The sequence below is a fragment of the Geotrypetes seraphini genome, chromosome 12 (genome assembly GCF_902459505.1).
Source record: "Geotrypetes seraphini chromosome 12, aGeoSer1.1, whole genome shotgun sequence".
Lineage (NCBI taxonomy): Eukaryota > Metazoa > Chordata > Amphibia > Gymnophiona > Dermophiidae > Geotrypetes > Geotrypetes seraphini.
Genome location: NC_047095.1, coordinates 14,795,261 through 14,819,561, shown reverse-complemented (window position 1 = coordinate 14,819,561; position 24,301 = coordinate 14,795,261). Strand labels below are relative to the sequence as shown.

The following is a 24,301-nucleotide window of genomic DNA, read 5'->3' as shown; positions in this document are numbered from 1 at the left end:
TAGATCCACAAAGAGGATTTTATTTACACATGGTTTGTGTCACTGGGCTGGTGAAAACATTTATGTATATTAATATAAATGTCCCTTTGCAACCAACTATAATCAGGATTTAAGATGTCCTAATTAGAGAAGTCAGTTCAAAGCAGATATCAAAAAATAACTGTTTGCATAGGACCCATCTCACTCTGTATGGTATCAATTTTAGGAATACCAAATCGAATCCCAGCACCATACTCCTACAGAACTTGACAGCCCCCTGTAGAATAAACGCATTTCACTGTATTTGAGACACAAAAGTGGATCTTGTCTGAATCGTAAAGCTACAGGGTGGCATAATTGTAATATTAAGAGAACTGAAGACCAGTTGCTAGCAAAGCCAGCTCCTTGTACGTTCTCTGTAACATCAAGACACTCTAGGGTGTGCTCTGCAACTTCACTTCAGATCCAGCAGCATTGATGCAGGGTTCTCCAAGTATGACTTCCAGAGATTGGAGAAACGGGCCATAGTGGCTCCATCGATGATTCTATGATCAGCTGACCAGCTTACGTTCATTATTTGCACTTTAATTACTTCACCTTTACTATTAAATCGAGGAAGAACCTGAAAATAAGATGAAAAAGGAGAAATGACTAAGGGAAATATGAAACAGTCAGCATTCTCCAATTTATACATCCTCCAGCCTGCAATATCAATTCTATGACTTGCTGAGGCATCTAAATTTTACTGCAGTGTGTTCATCTTCCTTTTTTCACCAACAGAGATGCCTCTCTCTCCAAACCTCACCTCCTGCACGTTTCCTTTTTTTTTTTTTTTAGTTCAATGTTTTTTATTAATGTTTGTGAAAAGTTACAGTCCAAGTACAGGTCCAAATACACGTTTCAAATACATGTTCAAAATCAGGACATCAAGTCTAAAGCACTTAATATAGTACAACTTCAATTGCAATTAACTATAGTCGTGTCAAAACTTTTTAAGAAGTTCATAATACTTGAACCGCCAATAAGAGAACAAGAAGGAAAGAGAGAAAAGGAGGGAAGAAAAAGGAAAGAAAAGAATGGAGGAAGGAAGACAAGAAGAGGAAGAAGGAGACAGGAGTGTCTATGAAACAGAACGAACATAAAAATCTAAGAATTTCCAAGGAGAATTACATCGTACCATGTTCATGGAAAAGCGAGCAATGTTTTTCTTCTCATATGATTCATATTTATGGTACATACTCAAAGAATTCCACCAAAAAGTATAGTCCAATAAGGAAGAGGATTTCCAGTTTTTTAAGATATGCATAATGGCAGTCACAAACATAGTATCTATGAGTTTGGGAGGACAGTTTGACAAAGTAAAACATGGGTGTTGAGAACGAAGAATAATAATGTCTAAGGAAATTTCATCCGAGCAGTTGGTGATACGTTTTATAGTGACCCAAATGCGAGCCCAGAAGGATCGAACTGGAGTACAGTGGAAAAGCATGTGATCCAAGGTTCCGGTCTCTTTCATACAGTTCCAGCATACAGAGTCTTGTTTGAGGTTAGCCTTCCACATCCTAAAAGGAGTCCATACTGCATTCCACATGACGAAGAACATTGACTGTGAAACTCTGGAGGACAGGAGAGGACGGTTTGTCGAAGACCAAAAGAGATCCCAGTCAACGTCCGTAAGAGGGGTCGTTAGCATGGATTCCCAGTGTTTCATAGAATTGGAAGAAAAAATAAAGGAATTGTCTCTTAGTATGCTGTAAAATAAGGAGATTGCTTTACCGTTTAGTATAGCCAGTGAAGACCAGTGGCGTATAGTGTGGATGGATGATTCAAAGTCAAATCGTAGAGACAAAGAAGACAACGCTCCAGTGAGAATAAGCCATTGAGAAGCTGTAGAGTGGGGTAGCGAGTAAGTGGAGCAGAGTATGTTAAAGGGAACAATGGAGGATTGATTAATTATTTGATGAGGGAACCACAACCCAGACCTCTGCCAACGTTTCCATGAGATTGATTTTCCATTATGTTGGAGTTTGGGATTATTCCAGATACACAGGAATGGACTGTCTTTAATTGAAATTTCTGCTATTGCATCTAATAGATGGAGGGCATGCTGCGTTGCACTCAACAGAGAGTATCCTCTCAAATTTCGAGGAACAGGTATAGTTGCCAAACAGGAAACATGTAATGGTGTACAGAGAAATCGCTCCATTTCAAACCAGGTTGGAGGATCTTGGGGACAAGGGTCAGTGATCCAATATGCTCCGTATTTGGCCAATGATGCTACATAATAAAAATAAAAATCAGGTAGGTTTAAACCGCCATGTATTCTGGAGGCTTTTAATTTAGTGAGTGCAATACGGGGCTTTTTCTTATTCCAAACAAATTCAGAAATTTTTTTATCTAGCCATTGAAAAAATGTCTTCCTACATAAAGATGGGAGCATCGAAAGGGTGTAATTTATCTGTGGGGCGAGAGTCATTTTGATGGAAGCAATCCTGCCCCACCAGGACAAATAGAGTGGGGACCATCGGGATGTCGTGTTCAAAACTAAATTTTTAATTTTAGTCAGGTTGAGATCTTGAGCATAAATTGGATCTTTATGTATTAAGACACCCAGGTACTTCACAGCCCCACGTGACCAAGGGAAGGGGAATTGAGCGAGATCCGATGGAGAGATATGATCATTAAGAGGGAAGATCTCTGATTTTTCCCAATTAACTGAGTATCCAGAGAGCAGGGAGTATTGAGAGACAATGTCAACAAGAGCAGGAAGGGAATTAGTAGGGTCTCGGATGAAGAGGAGAACATCATCGGCATAGGCCACTAACTTGACATGACGAGAGGAAGTGGAGATGCCTTTAATTAAGGGACATTGACGAATGGCCGAAAGGAGTGGTTCTAGAGCTAAATTGAATAATAGGGGAGAAAGTGGGCATCCTTGACGAGTACCTCTATGAAGTGGAAACTTATTAGAAAGAGAATTGTTGATTAAAATGCGAGCTGTGGGTTGTCGGTACAAGGTTTCAACCCATGACGTGAAGGAGGTACCAAAATTGTACCACTTCATGATTCGAAAGAGAAAAGGCCATTCGACACGGTCGAAGGCCTTTTCAGCATCAATAGCAAGGCCAATTACAGGATCCGGGAGGGTTTTAGCGTGGGCATTAATGTGGTGAAAAAGACGTAAATTATCACCGATAAATCTCTGTTTAATAAATCCTACTTGATCCTTATGGATTAGAGAAGGGATTGCTTTATTAAGTCTCAGGGAAAGGAGTTTTGCCATAATTTTATAATCTAAGTTAAGAAGAGAGATGGGGCGAAAATTTTTAACCAAAGTGGGATCCCTGTCAGGTTTGGGAATAACCACAATAGTGGCCTCGGTAAAATTAAATTGTTTTTCTGGGGTAGAATGAAGAAATTCGTAGTAAGTATGCAGATAAGGGGCCAGGAGAGTCCGAAATTGTTTAAAGAATTCATTAGTGAAGCCATCTGGGCCTGGTGCTTTGCCGTTAGGCAGAGATAAAATTGCTGCTTCTATTTCAGGTATAGTAATAGGAGAGTCTAATTCCAATTTTACAGATTCTGATAAAGATGGGTGGTCCAAAGGAGCTAGGAAAGAATCTATCTCAGAGTCAGAGACTAAGTGTTCGGATTTATACAAAGTGGTATAGAATTGTTCAAATTGAGAGGAAATCAGAGATTTAGTCTTAACCATCAGCCCCGATGAGTCTTGAACAGCTGTAATATGCAAGCGTTTAGATTTAGTTTTAAGATATCTGGCCAGTGGACGACCCATCAAATTATCACCTAAGTAGTGGCCCGAGGTTGAAATAAAAATGTCTCTCCTAGCGTTATGGGACATCAAGGTGTTATATTCATATTTAAGGTTTTGGATACGCTGATGCATGGCCGGATCATATAAGTGATCAGACATATGTTGTAATTCTAACATTTTAATAGAGGATTCCAATTCCTTCTCTTTCTGCATGGATTTTTTCTTTTTCCAGGATGAAATTTTGATTAATTCACCTCTAAGGGTAGCTTTGTACGCCTCCCAAACAATGGCAGGACAAACCTCAGGATCTTTAGAGTTAAGTTCAAAGAATTCGGTGGTAATTGATTTTATTTTTTCAGCTATTTCCGTATCTAAAAGTAAAGTGTTATTCAGTCTCCAAGAAGGAGAATCTTTGCGGGGTGCCGAGAGAAGTAGATGTAGAGAAATGGGTGCATGATCTGTGAGAGAGATCGGGTGAATAATGGTGTTTGTGAGGTCATGAGTTAGAGAAGAGGATAGAAGAAAGAAGTCTATTCTTGTGTATGTATTATGCGGCGGTGAAAAATGAGAATACTCCCTACCCTTCGGATTGAGCAATCGCCAGGGGTCCACTAGCGAATAGGTGTCTTTAAGGGCCTGTAGGGCTGCGAAGGACCTGGATTTTGAAGGTTTACAGGACGAAGATCTATCGGTATAAACATCCTGAACTTGATTAAAGTCGCCCCCTAGTATTAAGGAGCAGGATGCATGTCCCATCAACTCCATCTGAAGATCTTGAAAAAATTCCGGATGATCTAAAACTGGAGCATAAATATTAAGAAATACAAAATCCACCGAGTGCAACGCAGCATGAATCAAACACCATCTGCCCTCTGTATCAGTTTTAGAGGAGTGAATAGTAGGAGAAAGTTTATCATTAAGAAATATTGACACTCCATTTTTTTTACGCTGAGTGGCAGGTGAGTATATATGAGTGGAGTATCCTTTAATTTGGAATTTCATAGCGGCAGCAGGTGTGAGGTGGGTCTCCTGTAGAAATATAACATCAGGGTGTTTACTGGAAACGTAATTGGTTATCTTTTTTCTTTTAATAGGGTGGTTCAAACCATTCACATTAAAAGAAAAAACATGTAGGTCAGTCATAGGTCACAAAATGTAATATCATAATACAGAAGAGACTATCCATGCTCAGAAGAAGCACAAATTCAGCATAATAATAATGAAAAAAATAAAGGACACTCCTGTCAGAAAATAGAAAAGGGAAAAACAGAGAAAGAAAAGAGAAAAAAGAGAGACAGCTAGAAATATCAGCATGTAATGCAGTCAAAATGGACTCCATTGCCATGCGTACAATATAACAATTCAAGGGTGCACCTATGGGCACAGGGAACTAGCACAGATGAGACAACTAGCAAACCTCCCACCCAAATATTATCAGAAACATGAAAAAGATGTGCCTGTCAAAGAAACAGGTAAATACACTTGTAACTGTGAAGGGGAAAAAACAAATTAACCAGCAGCAGCCTTCCTCTTCAGCGCATTTTCAAAGAATCAAGGAAAGCAACTAAATCATCCGGCTCAGTATATGAAGTGGTGTGATTGTTGTAGGTGACTTTCATTCTGGCCGGGTACATCAGTCCGTATTTGGCACCTATGTCTTTAAGCTCCTGGCGGTGAGATAAAAAAGCCTTTCTTTTTAATGCTGTAGTTTTAGCCAGATCAGGCACAATGAAGAACTTCTTGCCCTGGTAAAGCAGTTGGGGTTTGGCTTTTGCAGCTGTGAGAATCTGTAGAGTGTGTTGAAATCTAAGCAGTTTTGCCACTATGGGACGAGGAGCAGTAGCATGTGCAGAGAGGTGGGAGGGCACGCGGTGAGCACGTTCAATTTCCAGTGCTGGAGAGAAGGTTAGACCTAGCATTTTAGGCAGGAAATCAGACAGGAAGATAATCATATCAGAGCCCTCTGTCGATTCCGGTAGTCCAATAATCCTCAGATTGGATCTCCTGCTGCGATTAGAAAGGTCCTCAATATCTCTTTGCAGGTTGGTAATCAGTTTTGCATGCGTATTTACCATGGCTTGTGTAGACTGCAAATTCGCCGTTTTTTCTTCCAGGGCATCAAGACGGTGGCGCGCATCTACAAACTGGGAATTTAGCGCTTCTATCTCCCCTCTAATCAGTTTAGATTCTTCAACCTGCTCCTGCACAATCGATCGGATTGATCGTGTTTCTCGGAGGAGCAGGTCAAGTGTAGCCTCCTCTCCCTTGGGCGCCATTTTCTCCGGCGTGCTTGGCGTGCTCGGATCGGGCTTAGGCCTTTTCCCCCCGAGGGGCGCGGGTGCGGCAGACTCCGATTTTGTTGGTTTCGGAGGCGACATTCTGTTCCCGGGTAAAGGCAGTGCTGGTTTTCGCTGCGGCTTTAATTTTTTTTTCCCCAAAAAGGCACTTTTTTAATATAATCGGGCGCGGTGTGGAGGAGCCGTTAACTCATGCGTGCTTTCCCCGTGGAAGTCAGGCTCCGCCCCTCCTGCACGTTTCCTTTAAAAGTGCTTCTGTATACAACGATAGCATTCATTCTTTTTAAGAAGGATTTCTGGCTGAACTGGCTACTGGGATTTCATGCATGTACTACAATGTTCGCTGCAGAGAAAAATCATTGATTTCTTTTCTGTTTTGTTCTTTTGTATTGATCAGCATTTCATAAACTACTGTTTCTTCACAGCTTCTTTTTAAGCCTATTTATTACATCAGATACCAGTGAACATCTCTGAATAAGAAAAAAAATGGTATTGCACATCCAAGGGTTATGCTTTAGTTCCATCATTATTTCAGCCAAACATAGTTTTCACCTTGGGGAAAAAGGCTGTTATTTTCACTTGTGGCCATGAATGTATGAGGGATGGTTGTTATTTTTTTTTAAACTGGAAACCGTATTTATTGTTACACTTACTGTAAGTTTTGAAAATAATAAAGAATTGGGAAAAAAATAAATAAACTGGAAACCGCTTTGATCAACTATAATCAGGGAGGTGGCATGTGTTTTAAATAAACAAACTTGCCCATGGATTGGACACGGATCGTAAGGTTAGTGAATCTAGCCCATAGTGAAACCAGGAAAGCATCAAACTTGCATTGTAAGGTAGTCAATATATCCAATTATATTAGCTGATCAAAAGAAAATCTCAGACAGCGAAATGTAAATATAATTAAGCTACTGCTGATAACAAGGCTTCAGGGCTAGATTCACTAACCTGCCTCTCCGTGCCCGATCCGTGGGCGATTGAATGCAGGCCGACGAATTTACTAAAGGCCTGCGTGCAAATGGGGATGATCATTGACACGTCCCCCACCAATCGCTGAACAGCGATCCATGACCATGCGCAGACCATCTTCCTTGAGACTATAGATGGTCTGCACATGCGCTGGCCCTTCGTGCTCGGCAGAGATTTTTTACTTATTTAGCTGACTTTTTAAAACTTTTTTTAACTTATTTAGCTGACTGTTTTTTTTCTACTTCGCAAGCCTATGGTTTTAACCCGCTTTAAACTCATGGGTTAAAACCACGGGTTCACACTGCGGAGAAGGGCAGGCGAGTCGGGGCTGAACAGAGCAGGAGATCGGGGCTGAGCAGGGTGGCAAGACAGAGCTGGAAAGTCGGGGGCTGAGAGCAGGAGATCGGGGCAGAACAGGGCAGCAAGACAGAGCTGGAAAGTCGGGGGCTGAGAGCAGGAGATCAGGGCAGAGTGCAGAGAAGCAGGGCAGAGAGCAGGGCAGTTAGAAAGGACCTGAGTGACTGGTCCTCAGCAGTCGCTTATTTTTGGATTGGTCAATCCAGTTGGTGTCCCTCATTTTGTTTAGTGAATCGCTGCCTGCCTACATTTGAATGCCATTCCCCCTCATTTGCATATGCAGCTCAGGATCAGATCGGTACACAGTTAGTGAATTGGGTCGGAGGGAAATCGGGTCGCAAACCAATTGGTACACGATCGGTTTGCTTAGTGAATCTAGCCCATAGTCCATTAAAGGTAATACCAAGACAGAAGGGGAACAGTTCCATTTAAAATTTAACTAACCTGTATCTTCCCCAGAGCTCCAATAGCTACTTCAGGAGGGAGTATCACTGGCTTGGCATAAGTACCACCAATCTAAAAGAGATCATAACATCATTTAGTTACAATCCATGTAATAATTTTATATCACACATATTCACATAAAAGTTTTGTTACCAAAAAACACATGATTCTAATTGTCTCTCAAAAGTACACATGCAAAGCCTTAGGTTCACACACATTCACATAAACTGTTGCCCCACACTCAAAGAACCACTCACAACTTTTGATTTGTCTCAAAGAAAAAAAACCAACACCACCCCAAAAATGAGACAAATCTACAGTGAAACTATACTAACTGCAACAAGAAAAAGCAAGCCTGTTTGTTGTAATGTAGTGCAGAAAAGACCTCAGATTTTAATTATAGGCAGATCCCGGGTTAAGAACAAGTTACGTTTTTAAAGCTGTTCTTAAGAGAAATAAAAGCCAAATATCTGCAGTAAATAATAAGCTTTTGATAATCCTTACAGGAGTAGGGATACAACAAATAACATTGAATTGGAAAAATTGTTCTAGACTAAATTACAGCTTCTGGTGGAACTCAGTGTGTCATCTGTACAAAATGGAACGTTTACTTGCAATACAAAATGGTCATTTTAATAGATTTAAAGATGTGTGGAGGCCAATAATAAATTATCATAATGATCAATGTTAATTTATTATTCTTTTTCCTTATATGATAATTGACAGAATGGGGGGATGGGGGATGGGTGGGTTATGATAATTTAATATATATGTGCATAATTTAATTGATTAATATACATAGGAATTATATTATTCATGTATAGATATGAGATGGGATATAAATCTTTTAGGTATATATTGTTATGGAATTATCAAGTGATAATGTAATATGTTGTGTTCATATTTTAATGTACACTTGATGTATATGTTAAAATGAATAAAGATTTGGGGAAAAAAAAGAAGCTGTTCTTAAGTTGGATTTGTATGTAACTCAGAACTTATAGATTTTGCTGCTTATCTCTGCTCTCAGCTGACAAAAGGACCAACTGCTCCTATCAGTGCTCCTTTTAAGGTACAGCATGTACAACCACACACTGCTCTTAATGTGGCCATGCATCATTCCTTAATCTGCTACAGAAGAAGTGTAGGAGTCTTATGTCACTGGAAATACTGCTCGGTGAAATCAAATAAAGCCGCAACCACGTTCTTAAGTATGGGTCGTACTTAAGTTGGGTGTCTGTAACTTGGGGACTGCCTTTAGTCATAAAAACCTCTTTATAAAGTATTTAAATTATAAATAACATTGTGTGGTACATGCAATCAATGCAATAGTGTACAAATCCAATATAACTCAATTTTAAAACAATGACTCGGTAAAGCACTTATCGTCAATATATTCCAATACTTCAAATTTTGTCTTGATGAGGCCCCCATTCACAGCTTCAAGAGGAACTGCTTATCACAATGCAGTGGTGCCATATTCTATAATGGCATCTGGGCACCCAGATTCTATTACAGCAAGCTTATGTAACCTGGTATCGGCTTGCCTTAAATTTACATGCCCACAGTTACAGTAGCAAAAGACCTGGTATAACTTCAGATAGAAAATGTTTCTAGGGCACAAATAACTTATTGTATTTTGTAACTGTATATGATTAATACACATATACATACATACATCTTAAATAATAAAATGCTAGCCCGCGCATGCGCACTCGCGACGCGTGTTCCCTGATCCCTTTTCTGTCGGGATGTGGCCACACGAGTGCGCATGCGCGCTTTTTACGTCACACATGGCAACTGCCTCACTCAGGAAAAGCGAAGAACAGCAGCAGCCCCCGAAGCTCCTCACCAGTCCAATCCCTCTCCAACATCACCGACAACGAAGAAGCTGCAGCTGGGGCAGTCGGGGCCTCCACCGCCGCGCACAACCTGCTCCCTCTCCTGCACCTCAGGCACCACATAAGCTGTGAAATCTACTGAGCGCACAACCCGGTCCCCGCGTCTGCCTACCCTTCCCCCCAACACAGCGCATTTGCCCCCTCCCCTCTCCAGAACGAATCGAGAAATGGAGCCGGGCCGCCCTCCGCAACAGACCAGAGGAGTCCTTTGCCGCTCACCCCCCTTCCCTTGCCGCTGACCCGACTACCTACCCGGCAATTCAAGCAGCCTGTGCAGCAGTCTTCACACGCTGCTTCAGGCCCTTCTACTGCCCTGATTTGCTCTGCCGCGTCTCTGATGATGTCATCAGGGACGTGCCAGAGTAAATCAGGGAAGTACAAGGACCCGAAGCAGCATGTGAAGACTGCTGCACAGGCTGCTTGAATCGCCGAGTTCGTAATCGGGTATGCTGGAAGGGAAGGGGGGGGGGCGGCAAGGACTCTATCCGAGTAAATAAAAAACTCTGGGGAGAACGGCAGAGACCGGCCCTGTACTAACTCCCGTGGACAGGGGGAGCAGGAAGAGGTGATGATGGACAGGGGAGGAAAAAGGAAGGGAGGCCTATTGTTGGACAGGGGGAGCAAGAAGAGGAGCTGATGGACAGGGGGGGGAAATGAAGGGAGGCCTACTGCTGGACAGGGGGAGCAGGAAGAGGTGCTGATGGACAGGGGGGGGAATGAAGGGAGGCCTACTGCTGGACAGAGGGAGCAGGAAGAGGTGCTGATGGACAGGGGGGGAAAATGAAGGGAGGCCTACTGCTGGACAGAGGGAGCAGGAAGAGATGCTGATGGACGGGGGGGGGGGGAAATTAAGGGAGGCCTACTGCTGGACAGGGGGAGCAGGAAGAGGTACTGATGGACAGGGGGGGAAATGAAAGGAGGCCTACTGCTGGACAGGGGGAGCAGGAAGAGGTGCTGATGGACAGGGGGGGAAATGAAGGGAGGCCTACTGATGGACAGGGGGAGCAGGAAGAGGTGCTGATGAACAGGGGGGGAAAAATGAAGGGAGGCCTACTGCTGGACAGGGGGAGCAGGAAGAGATGCTGATGAATGGGGGGGGGAAATTAAGGGAGGCCTACTGCTGGACAGAGGGAGCAGGAAGAGGTGATGATGGACAGGGGGGAAAAAGGGAAGGGATGCCTATTGTTGGACAGGGGGAGCATGAAGAGGTGCTGATGGACAGGGGGGAGGTAAAACAAAGGGAGAAGGGCTGCTGCTGGATAAGGGGAGCAGTGAAGGGGTGGTGGTGGACATAGGGGAGGTAAAAAGAAGGGAGAATGGACAGGAAAAAGTGGCTAAGGAGACAGAGAGAGAAAGAAATAAAGACAGACACACACATATATTCTAGCACCCATTAATGTAACGGGCTATAAAGCTAGTACATATATATATATATATATATATATATATATATACATACACATACATACATACATATACATACATACATACATATATACATATATATACACATACACACACCAAAGTTTGCCATCCACAAACACATTTTGAAAATTTGCAGTCAATGTAAAGAGCAACTTTGGAAATTGTGTGTACTCTATCAAGTATGAGGGCTGTTCAAAAAGTATCGGACCTTTATTCATAAAAAATACTCGTATTCAGATACAACAATCTTATACTAATCTCCTTCAAAGTAGTCCCCTTGGGCTGCCACACACTTCTTCCAACGGTTCTGTCATTGTCAGAAGCAGCGCTGAAACGCCTATTTTGAGATTGCTCGCAACTGGTCTGTCGCATTCTACATGATCTCTTGACTGAAATCTGGTCCCTTTCAGGGGCATTTTCAGCTTTGGGAAAAGCCAGAAGTCACACGGAGCCATGTCGGCAGAGTAGGGAGCCTGAGGAATCACAGGTTTGTTGTGTTTGGCCAGGAAACTCCATATCAAATATGAAGAATGGGCAGGTGCGTTATTGTGATGGAGCGGCCAATTGCCCGCTACCCACAGGTCCGGCCATTTGCGTCTCACAGCGTTACGAAGGTGACGCAGAACCTCTTGGTAATACCCCTTGGTGATGGTTGTTGCGTGTGGTACACACTCGTGATGAACCATGCCACTGGAGTCAAAGAAGACGGTCAGCATTGCTGCAAACCTGCCTTGCTTTTTTTGGCCTTGGGGATGACATCAACTTGGTTTCTGGGTCATACCCATAAACCCAGGACTCATTGCCAGTGATCACTGTGCTGAGGAAGTTGGATCACTGTTCACAGTCTCCAGCATGTCCTGTGTGATCTCCAAACGGAGTTGCTTCTGCTCGATCATTAGCAGCTTTGGTACGAACTTCACTGAAATTCTCCTGAAGCCCAAATCCTCAGTCAAAATGGAATGAATGGATCCAACGCTGATGCTCGCCTCATCTGCAAGTTCTCTGATCGTGATTTGATGATCCTGCATCACCATAGTCCTCACTTGGTCAATGATGATCTCATTTCTGGATGTTGAGGGCCTACCAGAACATGTTTCACTCTCCACTGATGTGTGGCCATCTCTAAAGCGGTTGTACACTCCTTTATCTGTGTGGTGCACATTGCTTCATCCCCGAAGGCCTGTTGAATCTTGCGGATTGTTTCCAAGTTAAAATTTAATAAAATGTTTTGCTTGTCTTGCAAACCACTTGCATACCAAGTTACTTGCAATCCGAGGTTTTAAGAACATAAGCAGTGCCTCTACTGGGTCAGACCAGGGGTCCATCATGCCCAGCAGTCCGCTCACGCGGCAGCCCATCAGGTCCAGGACCTGTTAGTAACCCTCTATCTATACCCTTCTATCCCCTTTTCCTTCAGGAAATTGTCCAATCCCTTCTTGAACTCCAATACCGTATCCTGTCCTATCACGCCATCTGGAAGCACATTCCGGGTGTCCACCAGCCGTTGGGTGAAGAAGAACTTCCTAGGATTGGTTCTAAATCTGTACCCTTTTAATTTTTCTGAATGCCCTCTCGTTCTTGTAGTTTTCAAAAGCTTGAAGAATCTGTCCCTCTCCACTTTCTCTATGCCCTTCATGATTTTGTAAGTCTCTATCATATCCCCTCTAAGTCTCTGCTTCTCCAGGGAAAAGAGCCCCAGTTTCTTCAATCTTCCAGCGTATGAAAGGTTTTCCATACCTGTTATCAAACGTGTTGCTCTCTTCTGAACCCTCTCGAGTATCACCATATCCTTCTTTAGGTATGGCAACCAATATTGGACGCAGTACTCCAGATGCGGGCGCACCATCGCCCGATACGAGAGGATAACTTCTTTTGTTCTGGTTGTAATACCCTTCTGATTATACCTAGCATTCTATTCACTTTCTTAGCGGCCTCTGCGCACTTGTCCACTATTACCCACAAGTCCCTTTCTTGGGTACCCTCACTCAGTAACAGCCCTCCCATCGTGTAGCTGTACCTCAGGTTTCTGTTCCCTACGTGCAAGACTTTACATTTCTCTACATTAAACTTCATCTGCCATCTTATTACCCACTCCCCTAGCTTGTTCAGGTCCCTTTGCAAATCTTCGCAGTCCTCTTTAGTCCTAGCCCCATTAAATAGTTTGGTGTCGTCTGCAAATTTTATTACTTCGCACTTCATTCCTATTTCCAGATCATTTATAAATACATTGAACAGCAGCGGTCCCAAGCACCGACCCCTGTGGAACACCACTCGTAACCCTCCTCCAGTCCAAGTAGTGATCCTTTCACTCCTACCCGCCAACCAATTTCTGATCCATCTGTGTACGTCTCCTTCCACCCCATGGTACTTCAGTTTCCGAAGTAGGCATTCATGGAGTACTTTGTATATATCAGGTGCTCACAAAATATAACAAACTCTCCACTGAAAAACAATATATCAGGTGCTTACACACACACACACATACTCTAATGAAGACTTTCACAGCAGTTTATAACCCCTTCTTCTTTGCTATAGAGGCATCAATAACTAACTCACCGTTCCGATGTTAGAAAGGGTGAATGTTCCACCAGTAAGGTCATTGGTTCCTAGCTGCCCCAGAGATCCCAAGGTCTGCAAGCGGTTGACCTCAGCAGCGATCTCAAAAATACTACAGACCTGAACATTCTTCACGTTGGGAACTATCAAGCCTTGCTGTGTGTCCATAGCAATCCCGATGTTATGAGACGCCTAGAACAAATCACAAAAGACTCATATCAAACTAACAGAAGCAACTTATTATATTTTTGTATGAGACTGGATCAATTAGTTTCTTTATACCTGAACTTGTTTTCTGACCAGAAACAGATCGTTTTATAATATGTTCAAAGACAAGACTTTCAGTTTAAGGCATTGCATCTACAATAAATGATTAAACAAACCTTATATGTGACACTCTGATTCTTTTCATCCACTGAGGCATTCAAGATGGGGTAATGCAATAATCCCAAAGAAGCTGCCTATAAAATAAAACATTATTAGTGTCATATGTATTTCTGGCCAAAGAGGCTGCATCCTCTCTCTCAAAATGCAGCCATATCAGACCCTCTTCATATCTTGTTGCCGTGTGTTCCATAATCTGTACAAAGCACAAATATTGATCTCATCAGTGAAGGGTTACAATGCAGCAATCCTGAGCAGTATGAAATACATTCAGTAAAGTATCCATCCAGCATGGCCTAGTGAGGAGATGTTTGGCTACACACTAGAAACCTGTGTGTTATATCAAGCGCTGACCAGTCCCTTCACCATCATTCATTTTCAGACTTTGCATTTCAAGCTCATTGAGTTCTTCACCATTCATGAAAAACATTTTTCATGCTAAACAGGATGTGCTGACCAGGAAAGAGATGTTACCACTACTTTTGTTATTTCAGTATGCTTTTCTACAAGAAATTCAGTGTGAGAAAAAGACTCTTTACTGCACAGAGTCCCCCTCTCTGATCCACTGGCAAGTATTTTTCTTAGTCTGGATACTGTCAAAAGATTTGTCAACTACACTCTTGAAAGCTAGCATTAGATTTGCTCGATAGAGAGCTCCAAAATGATAGCCCCTACCCATCACCCTTTCTGAGGTGAAAAATATTCACTTATTATATATAAACTTTGACTTTTTCTTATAAGTTTTGACCAACCCATTCATGATAAGAGGGGACAATTTTGAGTAGACCTATGTAATTATAAAATATGTAGGTACTGTAACCACAAGTATTTTGGAGCTAATATTCAAAAAGGAACTATATGGGTATCTTTCACTTATTACTTAGCTAGAAATAATGTATACTAAAAGCAGCCATGTACTTTGCACCTGCTATTTGTAGAAGTGACAGAGGGAAGGTAAAACAACCACAGGATTTACAAAACAGCTGTAGAGACCAATGACTAGCCACCGCAACTAAAGAAAGAAGAGAGGATGTGTAATAATTAGCTTATGCCAACCAAATCCTCACCTTTAAAAAGAATGGTAAAAAGGAGAGTTTAATTCCACGAGACTTGACAACATCCTTCAGTTCATTGCGCAGCTTGACAACATGGCTCATGTCTATCTCATCACAGTAACCAAAGTGTGGGATGTTCAGGGCAGCACTCATAGTCTTCACCATTGCCTTCTGGATCCCTGTAACACAAATCAAAGAGAGCAGTTAGCTTCAACATCTCTATCCCCCTTCACTGTGTTACGATACCCATGGCTGGCCAGAAAAAGAATGGGGAAAGGGTCTGGCAGGGAGAACATAAGAATTGCCACTGCTGGGTCAGACCAGTGATCCATCGTGCCCAGTAGTCCACTCACGCAGCGGCCCCCTAGGTCAAAGACCAGAGCTCTAAATGAGTCCAGCCTCACCTGCGTACGTTCAAGTTTAGCAGGAACTTATCCAACTTTGTCTTGAGGCAAGGATCACCATTTTTCCCACTCCTTCATGGTGCGTTTCCTCCCTTCATTCCTTGTAGTGGTGAAAACAGTGGCATAACATTTTGAATTACTGGATTGGAATTACTGGATTGGAGTACACAAGCCAAGGGCTCGATGTTGGATGATGTCAGTGTTCAACTGATAGGCTACTAGCCTGGAGAGAGGAAAGTCTCTCCTTTCTATGTGAGTAACATGAAGCAAGACTTGCAGTAGCTGAAGTTAACTCAGGACAAGCAGGCAGCATATTCTCACATGTGGATGATGTCATCCATGAAGCCCTGGTACTGAAGGTCCCAAGTGCATCGCCACTTTAAGAACTTTAGAAAGTTTGTGACCGACTACACTGTGCATGCGCGAGTGCCCTCCTGACATAGGCTCCTCAGTTCAATGTTTTCCTCTGGGCTGTTCAGTTGCGCCATTGAACGATCATTAACATTTTTGTGCTTGCCTTCCCGCTTACGTGTAAATTTCTCTTTTTCTCCCTCCTCAGCCTCTCGCGTTCGATTTGGCTGAGGCGGTGTTTCCTAATTTCATGTCCCGACCTTTAACCGAATATAAGTGTGGCAGGTGCCAAAGAACTATTTTGGTGACAGACCCACACAGTTGGTGTATACAATGCTTTGGACCTGAACACCGCATCGATTCATGCACACATTGTTCCACCTTAAAAAGCTGCACCTTAAAAAACCACCTTCTTCAGCAAAAACAATTGTTCGGTGCCATGATGGAAGAAGTTCAATCTTCACCTTCAACTTCTCGGACATCGATTTCAAAGGTACCAGAAGCAAAGGCACCACATTCCGCGTCACCACATTCTACAACACTGCCAGTAAAGACACTGTCTTCCAAGGCGTTGCGACCTTCCTTGGCACTGCCTTCTACTCCGGAGTCACAACTCGCTCCTTCAGGTAAGCCAACCAGGAAGTCACCAGTCTTCCAGATGGGGTCGGCCACTGAGGCATCGAGTCCAGTCATGCCGGCCAAACGATGACCCTTTTTGCGACTTGCTTCAAAAATCTAGGGGTTTCTCCTTTTCAGAGTCATCCTCTTCGGAGCGAGTCACAGCACCAATGGTACCAGCATCAAAGCCAAAGGTACCAGTGCCTTCTAGGGATCAAGTAGAAGCACCGATGGTACCAGCGACAATGCCAAAGGTATCGCTAGCTACTTTGAAAGAACAATTTGAACAGTTCTTTTGGGCAAAGTATGACCATTTATTCAAGTTTCAAGTTTCAAGTTTATTTTAGATTTGTTGGATCGCTTATTTAAATTTACTAAGCGATTTACAAAAAAATAATACAAATAACAGGTTAGTTAAAATTTAATACAATGTTAAAAATAAAATTATACAGACTAACGGACACATAAGGAAAGAAGGGTAAAATTACAATTGTATAAAAAAAAACAAAAGGATTTGAAGGTAAAAAAACATGAGGTAAGGGAAAGAAAAGAGGAAAAAGATAAGTTGAGGAAGAATTAGGAAAATTAGTTTCATACGTTATATGCGTCTTTAAAAAGGAAACTTTTTAAGCTACTTTTAAACTGCTTCAAATCTTTTTCTACTCTAAGATACTGGGGCAAGTTATTCCATAATTGTGGGGCTATAACAGAAAAAATATCAGTACGACGAGTTCCAATAATTTTTAGTGATGGAACTGTTAGAAGATTTTGGTTGGTTGATCTTAAAGTGCGAGGAGCACAATATGGGATAAGTAGTCTATTGATAAATTGAGGTTCATTTGAGATCAATGTTTTAAAAACTAAAAGTAGTATTTTAAAGGTACAGTGGTGCCTCACACAACGAACTTAATTGGTTCCAGGAGCAAGTTTGTTATGTGAAACGTTCGTTATGTGAAACGCGTTTTCCCATAGGAATACATGTAAAAAAAAATAATTCGTTCTGCAGCATAAAATATGCTAAGATGACATAAAAAAGATAAATTTTTTGTTATTATTTTTATTTAGATACATCTAAAAACATACATCTCCCTGTCCTTTTACTTCCACTATCTTCCTATCCCATCTCTATTCCCTTTTGTCCCTCTCCCCATGATCAATCATCTCACCACCTCTCTCTGCCCTCACCCTCAGGGTTCAAGATTGCTTCCACTCTTTTTCCTGTTGTTCTCTCTGCCTGTCACCCTATGATTTAGCATCCCTTCTGCCCTTGTCCAATATTTCCCCTTCTCTCCCTCCCTCTCATCCCCTGCTCCAACATGTGCTTTCAGCGGCCTTCTCCCCCCTTAAGCGTCTTTTCTTCTCCACTCCACCTTTCCTCCCTCCCTGCCTCCACCTTTGTGGCGCTTTTGCACCCGACCGACAACAGAACAGGCCCGGTCGGACAAATCTCCCTGTCCTGTAGCCGCGAATCTAAATTACCTTCTTACAGCAGCTGGATTATTGAAGCTGCTGTAAGAGGTAATTTAGATTCGCGGCTACAGGGCAGGGAGGTTTGTCGGCCGGGCCTGTTGTCGGTCGATCGGGGGACCTGACCAGCTGTGCACATTCTTCGGGGCGGACCGCCCCCTCCCCCCTCTTTCGTTCGCCATTGCCTTCTTCCTACCTGCCCTGCCGCAGCCGCACACAGCCGACCGGAAGTCTTCCTGATGTCAGCGCTGACGTCGGAGGAAGGGAGGGCTTTGCTTAAGCCCTCCCTCCGACGTCAGCGCTGACATCGGGAAGATTTCCGTTCGGCTGTGTGCTGCGACAGGGCAGGTAAGGAGAAGGAGACTACCCTCAACCAACCCCGCTGCGATCCAACCCCGCAGGAACCCCGGAAGGATGCAGCTCGGGCGACTTCGTTGTGTGAAACGAAGTACGTTATACGGATCACGACATAAAGTTCGTTGTGCGCAGCGTCCGCTGTGCGAGGCGACCGTTATGCGAGGCACCACTGTAATACGATGAGAGATAGGGAGCCAATGAGATTCAATAAAAAGTGGTGTGACATGGTCAAATTTTTTACAATTATGTATTAATTTGATTGCTGTGTTTTGGACTATCTGGAGACGTTTTTTCTCTTTCTGAGAGATATTTAATAGTAAAGCATTACAATAATCCAGTTTTGAAATAATGAGTGAGTGAATAAGTATGTTTAATGATTTAGGCTCTAAAAATTTAGCAATTGATCTGATCATACGCAATCTAAAAAAAGATATTCTAATTGTATTTGTAATATGTTCATGAAAAGTTAATCCATCATCAATTGTAACTCCTAATATTTTTAGGGAGCTTACTAGGTTTATTTGTGCATTATCTAAAATAAACGAAGAATTTAGGTGTATATCTTTTTTCCAAGGGAAAAAGAGTGCTTTGGATTTTTGAACATTTAAGGCTAACATGTTTGAGTTTAGCCATTGTTTAATTTCTCCTAATTTTTTATTTATATCAATTATTTCATTTTTGTTGTCTGGATTCAATGGATGCAGCAATTGAATATCATCGGCATAGGTAAAAGTGGTGAATCCTATTGATTGACACATACAAAGCAGGGGAGAAAGAAAGATATTGAACAAGAGTGGTGACAATATTGATCCTTGAGGGATACCATAACTAGTGGAGTATGGATTAGAGACTCCATCTTCTAACACCAGCACCGACTCTGCCGGTACTGGCCCAGCCTGAGTGTACCAATACCAGGGATACCGGTATCAGTACTCAGTCTTCAGTGCCATCTCCTGGACTTCGACACTGTCCATCATCCAGGCATGCATCCAAAACTACTACTTTTAGATGCAGCTCTTCCATGCCTTCTCCTCAAGGCTCTCATTCGAGTAAGTCCTCTCACAAGTCCAAGCACGTCTCTGCTAAACATTCGGAAAAGCATAAACATCAGATCCCTTCTCCTTCCCAGGATCGGTACCGGGGACGTAAGAGGCATAGATCTCATTCAACAGTTGTGGACTCTGACCTCCATGTTCAATCTTCTCTTGAGGCTTCTCCTTCAACAACAGAAGTTGATGACTCTCCTGAGTGTTCACCACCTCTATCTCCTAAAGAGTCATCTCCTCAAGAGTCTCTTTCTTTTTCTCTTTTCATCAGACAACTTGGTAAAGACATGTCTCTCAAGTTAGAAGCTGACTCCAAATATACATTTGAATATATGGAGACTATGGACATCAAGCAACCTCCGAAGGAGGTGCTTGAGCTTCTTATACATGCAATTTTGAAAGACACTCTCTTTAGGAACTGGGAATCTCCCTTATCATTGCCAGTGGCCCCTAGAAAGCTGGATCCCACTTACAAAATTGCTTCTACTCCAGGATATGATAAAGCCCAGCTTTCTCACCAATCCTTAGTGGTAGAATCTACACTTTAAAAATCTACCTCATCTAAGGTTCCACCAGGCAGAGAGAATCGCTCTATGGATTGATTTGGTAGGAGTCTCTATAAAAATGCTATGCTGAACAGTAGAGTAAACAACTATACTTTTCACTTCACATTCTTTTTGAAGCAATTGTTTAAACAATTGCCCATGTACCAAAAATATCTTCCTTGTCATCATGTTAAAGGATTTTAACAATTGGTTTCTACTCTTCTACAACTCTGGCAGCATTTGGTACAATCTACCTACGATTCTTTTGAGCTAGCCTCTCGAGCTTCTTCTATGTTCTTGGCCATGAGAAGGCTGACCTGGCTCAGAGTGGTGGACATGGATGTTAATCTTCAAGATCGCTTGGCTAACATACCATGTCTTGGGGATGAGCTTTTCGGAGATACAACTGAAAATGCCACTCAAAAGCTCATCGCTCATGAGAAATCTTGGGACTCTTTAGTTAAGCCTAAGCCCAAGTCTTCCACATCACGTCCTTTTAAGCTATCTATGTCTTACCAGCGATGCTATCCTGCTAAACAATTTAATACTCCAAGACCTCAGCAGAAGAAGCAAAAACAGCAGCAGTCTCATAAACCTCAGTAATCTTCTCCTGCAAAATCTATGCAGTCTTTTTGACCGTCTACTCGAGAGCATAGTTACAGTCCAGTTAGTCCAATGGTACAAATGGCACTTCAGCAAACTACTGAGATAGAAACATAATGACAGATAAAGGCCAAATGGGCCATATAGGGAGAATATGGCACAGTGGTTAAAGCTACAGCCTCAGCACACTGGGGTTGTGGGTTCAAACCCATGCTGCTCCTTGTGACCCTGGGAAAGTCATTTAATCCCCCCATTGCCCCAGGTACATTAGATATATTGTGAGCCTGCTGGGACAGACAGGGAAAATGCTTGAGTACCTGAATAAACATGATGGCAGATAAAGGCCAAATGGCCCATATGGAGAGAGTGTGGCGCAGTGGTTAAAGCTACAGCCTCAGCACACTGGGGTTGTGGGTTCAAACCCACGCTGCTCCTTGTGACCCTGGGCAAGTCACTTAATCCCCCCATTGCCCCAGGCACATTAGATGGATTGTGAGCCTGGGAAAATGCTTGAGTACCTGAATAAACTCATGTAAACCGTTCTGAGCTCTCCTGGGAGAACTGTATAGAAAATTAAATTTAAAAAAAAAAAAAATCCTGTCTGTCCATCTGCAGCATTTACTATCTACTTCTGTCCCTGATAATTCCCACATGTCTATTCCATGCTTTCTTGAATTCAGATACAGTCTTGATCTTCTCCACTTCCACTGGGAGACTATTCTACATATCTACCACCCTCTTCTGCAAAAAAGTATTTTCTTAGAATTACTAAGCTCTCTCATTACACAGTTTTCCTTCATTTGAAAAAGGCTTACTTCCTGTAAGAACAAAACAGCCTCACTGGGTCAGACCAAAGGTCCATCAAGCCCAGTAGCCTGGTTGATCATTGGAACAAGCTTCCGATACAGGTAATCGAGGCCAACAGCGTGCCAGATTTTAAGGGTAAATGGGATGCCATGTGGGATCCCTAAGAGGGTGGAGTTAAGGATGGGTCATTAGGAGCGTAATCTCCAGGAGTGGGCAGACTTGATGGGCTGTGGCCCCTATCTGCCGTCATTTTTCTATGTTTCTATGTCCTCACGGTGGCCAACCCAGGTCACTCATATCTGGCCAAAACCCCAAAAGTAGCAACATTCCATGCTAATTCATTTTTCAGCCTTGCCCCATTCATTTTTCAGTGGCTTACCCCATTTTTCAGCCTTGCCCCATTCATTTCTCAATGACTTGCCCCATGTCTTTCTCAATAACAGACTATGGACTTTTCCTCCAGAAAACTGTCCAAACTCTTCTTCGTCTGTACATTAATGAAGATGAAGGAAGGATTGTTTAAATTTTGGTTTGCATATGCAGAATTTATTACATTATTAAATTGTTTAATAAATCTACGGCCTGTTTGCCCAAAAAATTAAGTTTGTTACTTGGTGTTTGGGGTGGGAAGTAGTACTGAGAGAGGGAATTAACTGGAATATCATGGCTGCATATATTATTCCATCCTTAGTGAAAGTTCCATACAATGCAAGGCTTAATTGAGGCATTTAGAGAAGATTTACCCATGAGTGGCCCTGCATTTGTCCATTGCAAGAGTACCTTTCAAAGGTTCACTTCTATCTTTGCCTGTGAACTCAGCAGGCTTTGACAGAGGGGTGGGCATGAGAAATGCCTTGTCCTTTGGTGTGGCTGGAGTGGTCTTGGACTTGGGTGGAGGTGGGATGATTTCTAGTTTTGGAGATGGAGGCAAAATAGCTCCTGTCTGTTTGGATAAAAAGTTAAGGATATCCTCTTTCAGGATACGTTGATCTTTTCCTGTTCCAACAATTTCACTCAGTTTAATCTAAAAGATAGAAAAAAAAATATTACTATTACATATCTTATCTTTATACACACATAATTCATAAACACTGTATGACTGGAAAGTTAAAAGTATAAATTTCTAATAACTGATACGGGACACTTTAGGTGTTATGCTATTATTTATTTATTTAATTTAATTCATTTTTGATCCCATCCTCTCCAAAGAGCTTAGGACAGATTGCAGGTTAAAATACATAATATACAGTTGGTTAAATATACCAAGAGTATAAGCTCGTTATAACGGATTTCAAGGGACCTGGAAAAACAGTCCGTTATATCCAGAGTTGCATTTTTTAAAAAACTTTATTTAGGTCGACTTAAAACAATGTACAAACTGTCGGCCAAGTCTCTTCCCTGAAGAAGCCCTTTCTGGAAACGTCAATCGCTCCTACTAAACTTACTTGCTCCACTTCATCACTTCATCATGCTTCTATTCCTTTCTCTCCTCTCTTCTACCTTCCAAAGTATTTAGATCAATGCTGTCTTGTTAAAATGTTTATTTTATTTTTATTTTTCCTCTAACTCTACTTTTCACTTCTCTATTACCCTCCAGGTACTTTAGTTAGATTGTGAGCCTTCGGGACAGTAAGGGAATTTTTCAAGTACCTATCTTATTTCTAATCTTAATGTATATTTTCTGTAAACCGCTTAGAACCTAACGGATGTAGCGGTATATAAGAAATAAATTACATTACATTACATTACAATCAATGAACAACAGTCATCAGCAACATCAATAACAAAACTCAGCAAAACATTGGTATGGCATGAAATGATTGCAAAATCAGGAACACTAAAAGATGTTTTAAAGCAGGGGTGTCCAACCTGTGGCCCCGTGAAGTATTTTGTGCAGCCCCGGTTGAAGGCGATGCAGTGTTTCCCTCTGCTGCCCCCCGGGTGTTTACCGTCTTGATGGCTCCCAAGACGGCTCCCTTCTCTGTCTTGCTGCAGTGTTTGCGCGGCCCCAGAAACAGTTTTTTCAGCCAACGTGACCCAGGGAAGCCAAAAGGTTGGACACTCCTGTTCTAAAGCGTTATGTCATACTGTACTGGAAAGAAAAATGATCTGTCATTTTCTTCTGGGCTGCATTTTGATACTATATCACTGGCACGCCATGCGCCTTGTAGGCAGAGCCTGCATGTCTGTTATAGCCAAACAAAACCACAGCTAAAAGCGGCTCTGGGGACCAAATTATTTGTCTGTTATATGCGAAAGTCCGCTATATGCGAGTCCGCTACATGCAGTGATTTTCCGCATGTTCATAAAGGCGCACAGCCGGGACAAATGGACCTCATCCGCTATAAACGATATTCCGTTATAAGCGAGTCCATTATAATGAGATTATACTGTAGATATATAGTAACTAGGCATAAATGGTATATGCTTCTTTTCACAAATTTATTATCAGTTTGCTAAAAGTTATATCCCCCATTTCTTTTTTGCCCTTATTTACTAAGCATTTTTCTATAGAGACATAGTGGGAATAAAGCTTTAATAAATAGCCCCTTTAATATGCAATGGTGATATAAAAAAAATTTAGCTTTCAAACAGGAAATTCTAGAATGCTGCACTAGAAACAGTGCTATCCCATGGGAAAGAATGAGAAAATCCTATAATGTACAGTCAGAGCAAACCCCGATCTCTCAGCAGGTGATGTGAAAACCCACATACCAAACATAGATACACACACAGGGCAGCCACCTATTTTCACATATCACAGCTCTAAACTAGTTTCCACAAAAAATAGTGCCATTTCAGAAAGTTAAATGTTTCACTGCAATGAAGTGAGGGAAAAGGTTTGTCCCCTAACCCCCAACTGAAAGCAAGCAAGCCGCATCAAATCTCTTAATCAACTCCTAGTTTGTTCTACTGCTTTGTCTGCGTTTACCCCAGAGTAAACATGATGTGGGA

General features: G+C 42.2%; 1 protein-coding gene across 1 annotated transcript in view; it reads right to left on the bottom strand.

Annotated features, from left to right (window-relative positions):
- The window catches only part of DBT (dihydrolipoamide branched chain transacylase E2), a 58,906-nt gene continuing 34,605 nt past the window's right edge, over nucleotides 1-24,301 (bottom strand). The window contains exons 6-11 of the mRNA XM_033916223.1: nucleotides 22,127-22,370; nucleotides 15,161-15,327; nucleotides 14,093-14,170; nucleotides 13,710-13,901; nucleotides 7,828-7,899; nucleotides 1-601 (exon numbers count right to left, since the gene is read on the bottom strand). Of these exons, the coding sequence (XP_033772114.1) occupies nucleotides 434-601; nucleotides 7,828-7,899; nucleotides 13,710-13,901; nucleotides 14,093-14,170; nucleotides 15,161-15,327; nucleotides 22,127-22,370 (921 nt within the window). The 3' untranslated portion in view covers nucleotides 1-433. The remainder of the gene's footprint in view (nucleotides 602-7,827; nucleotides 7,900-13,709; nucleotides 13,902-14,092; nucleotides 14,171-15,160; nucleotides 15,328-22,126; nucleotides 22,371-24,301) is intronic.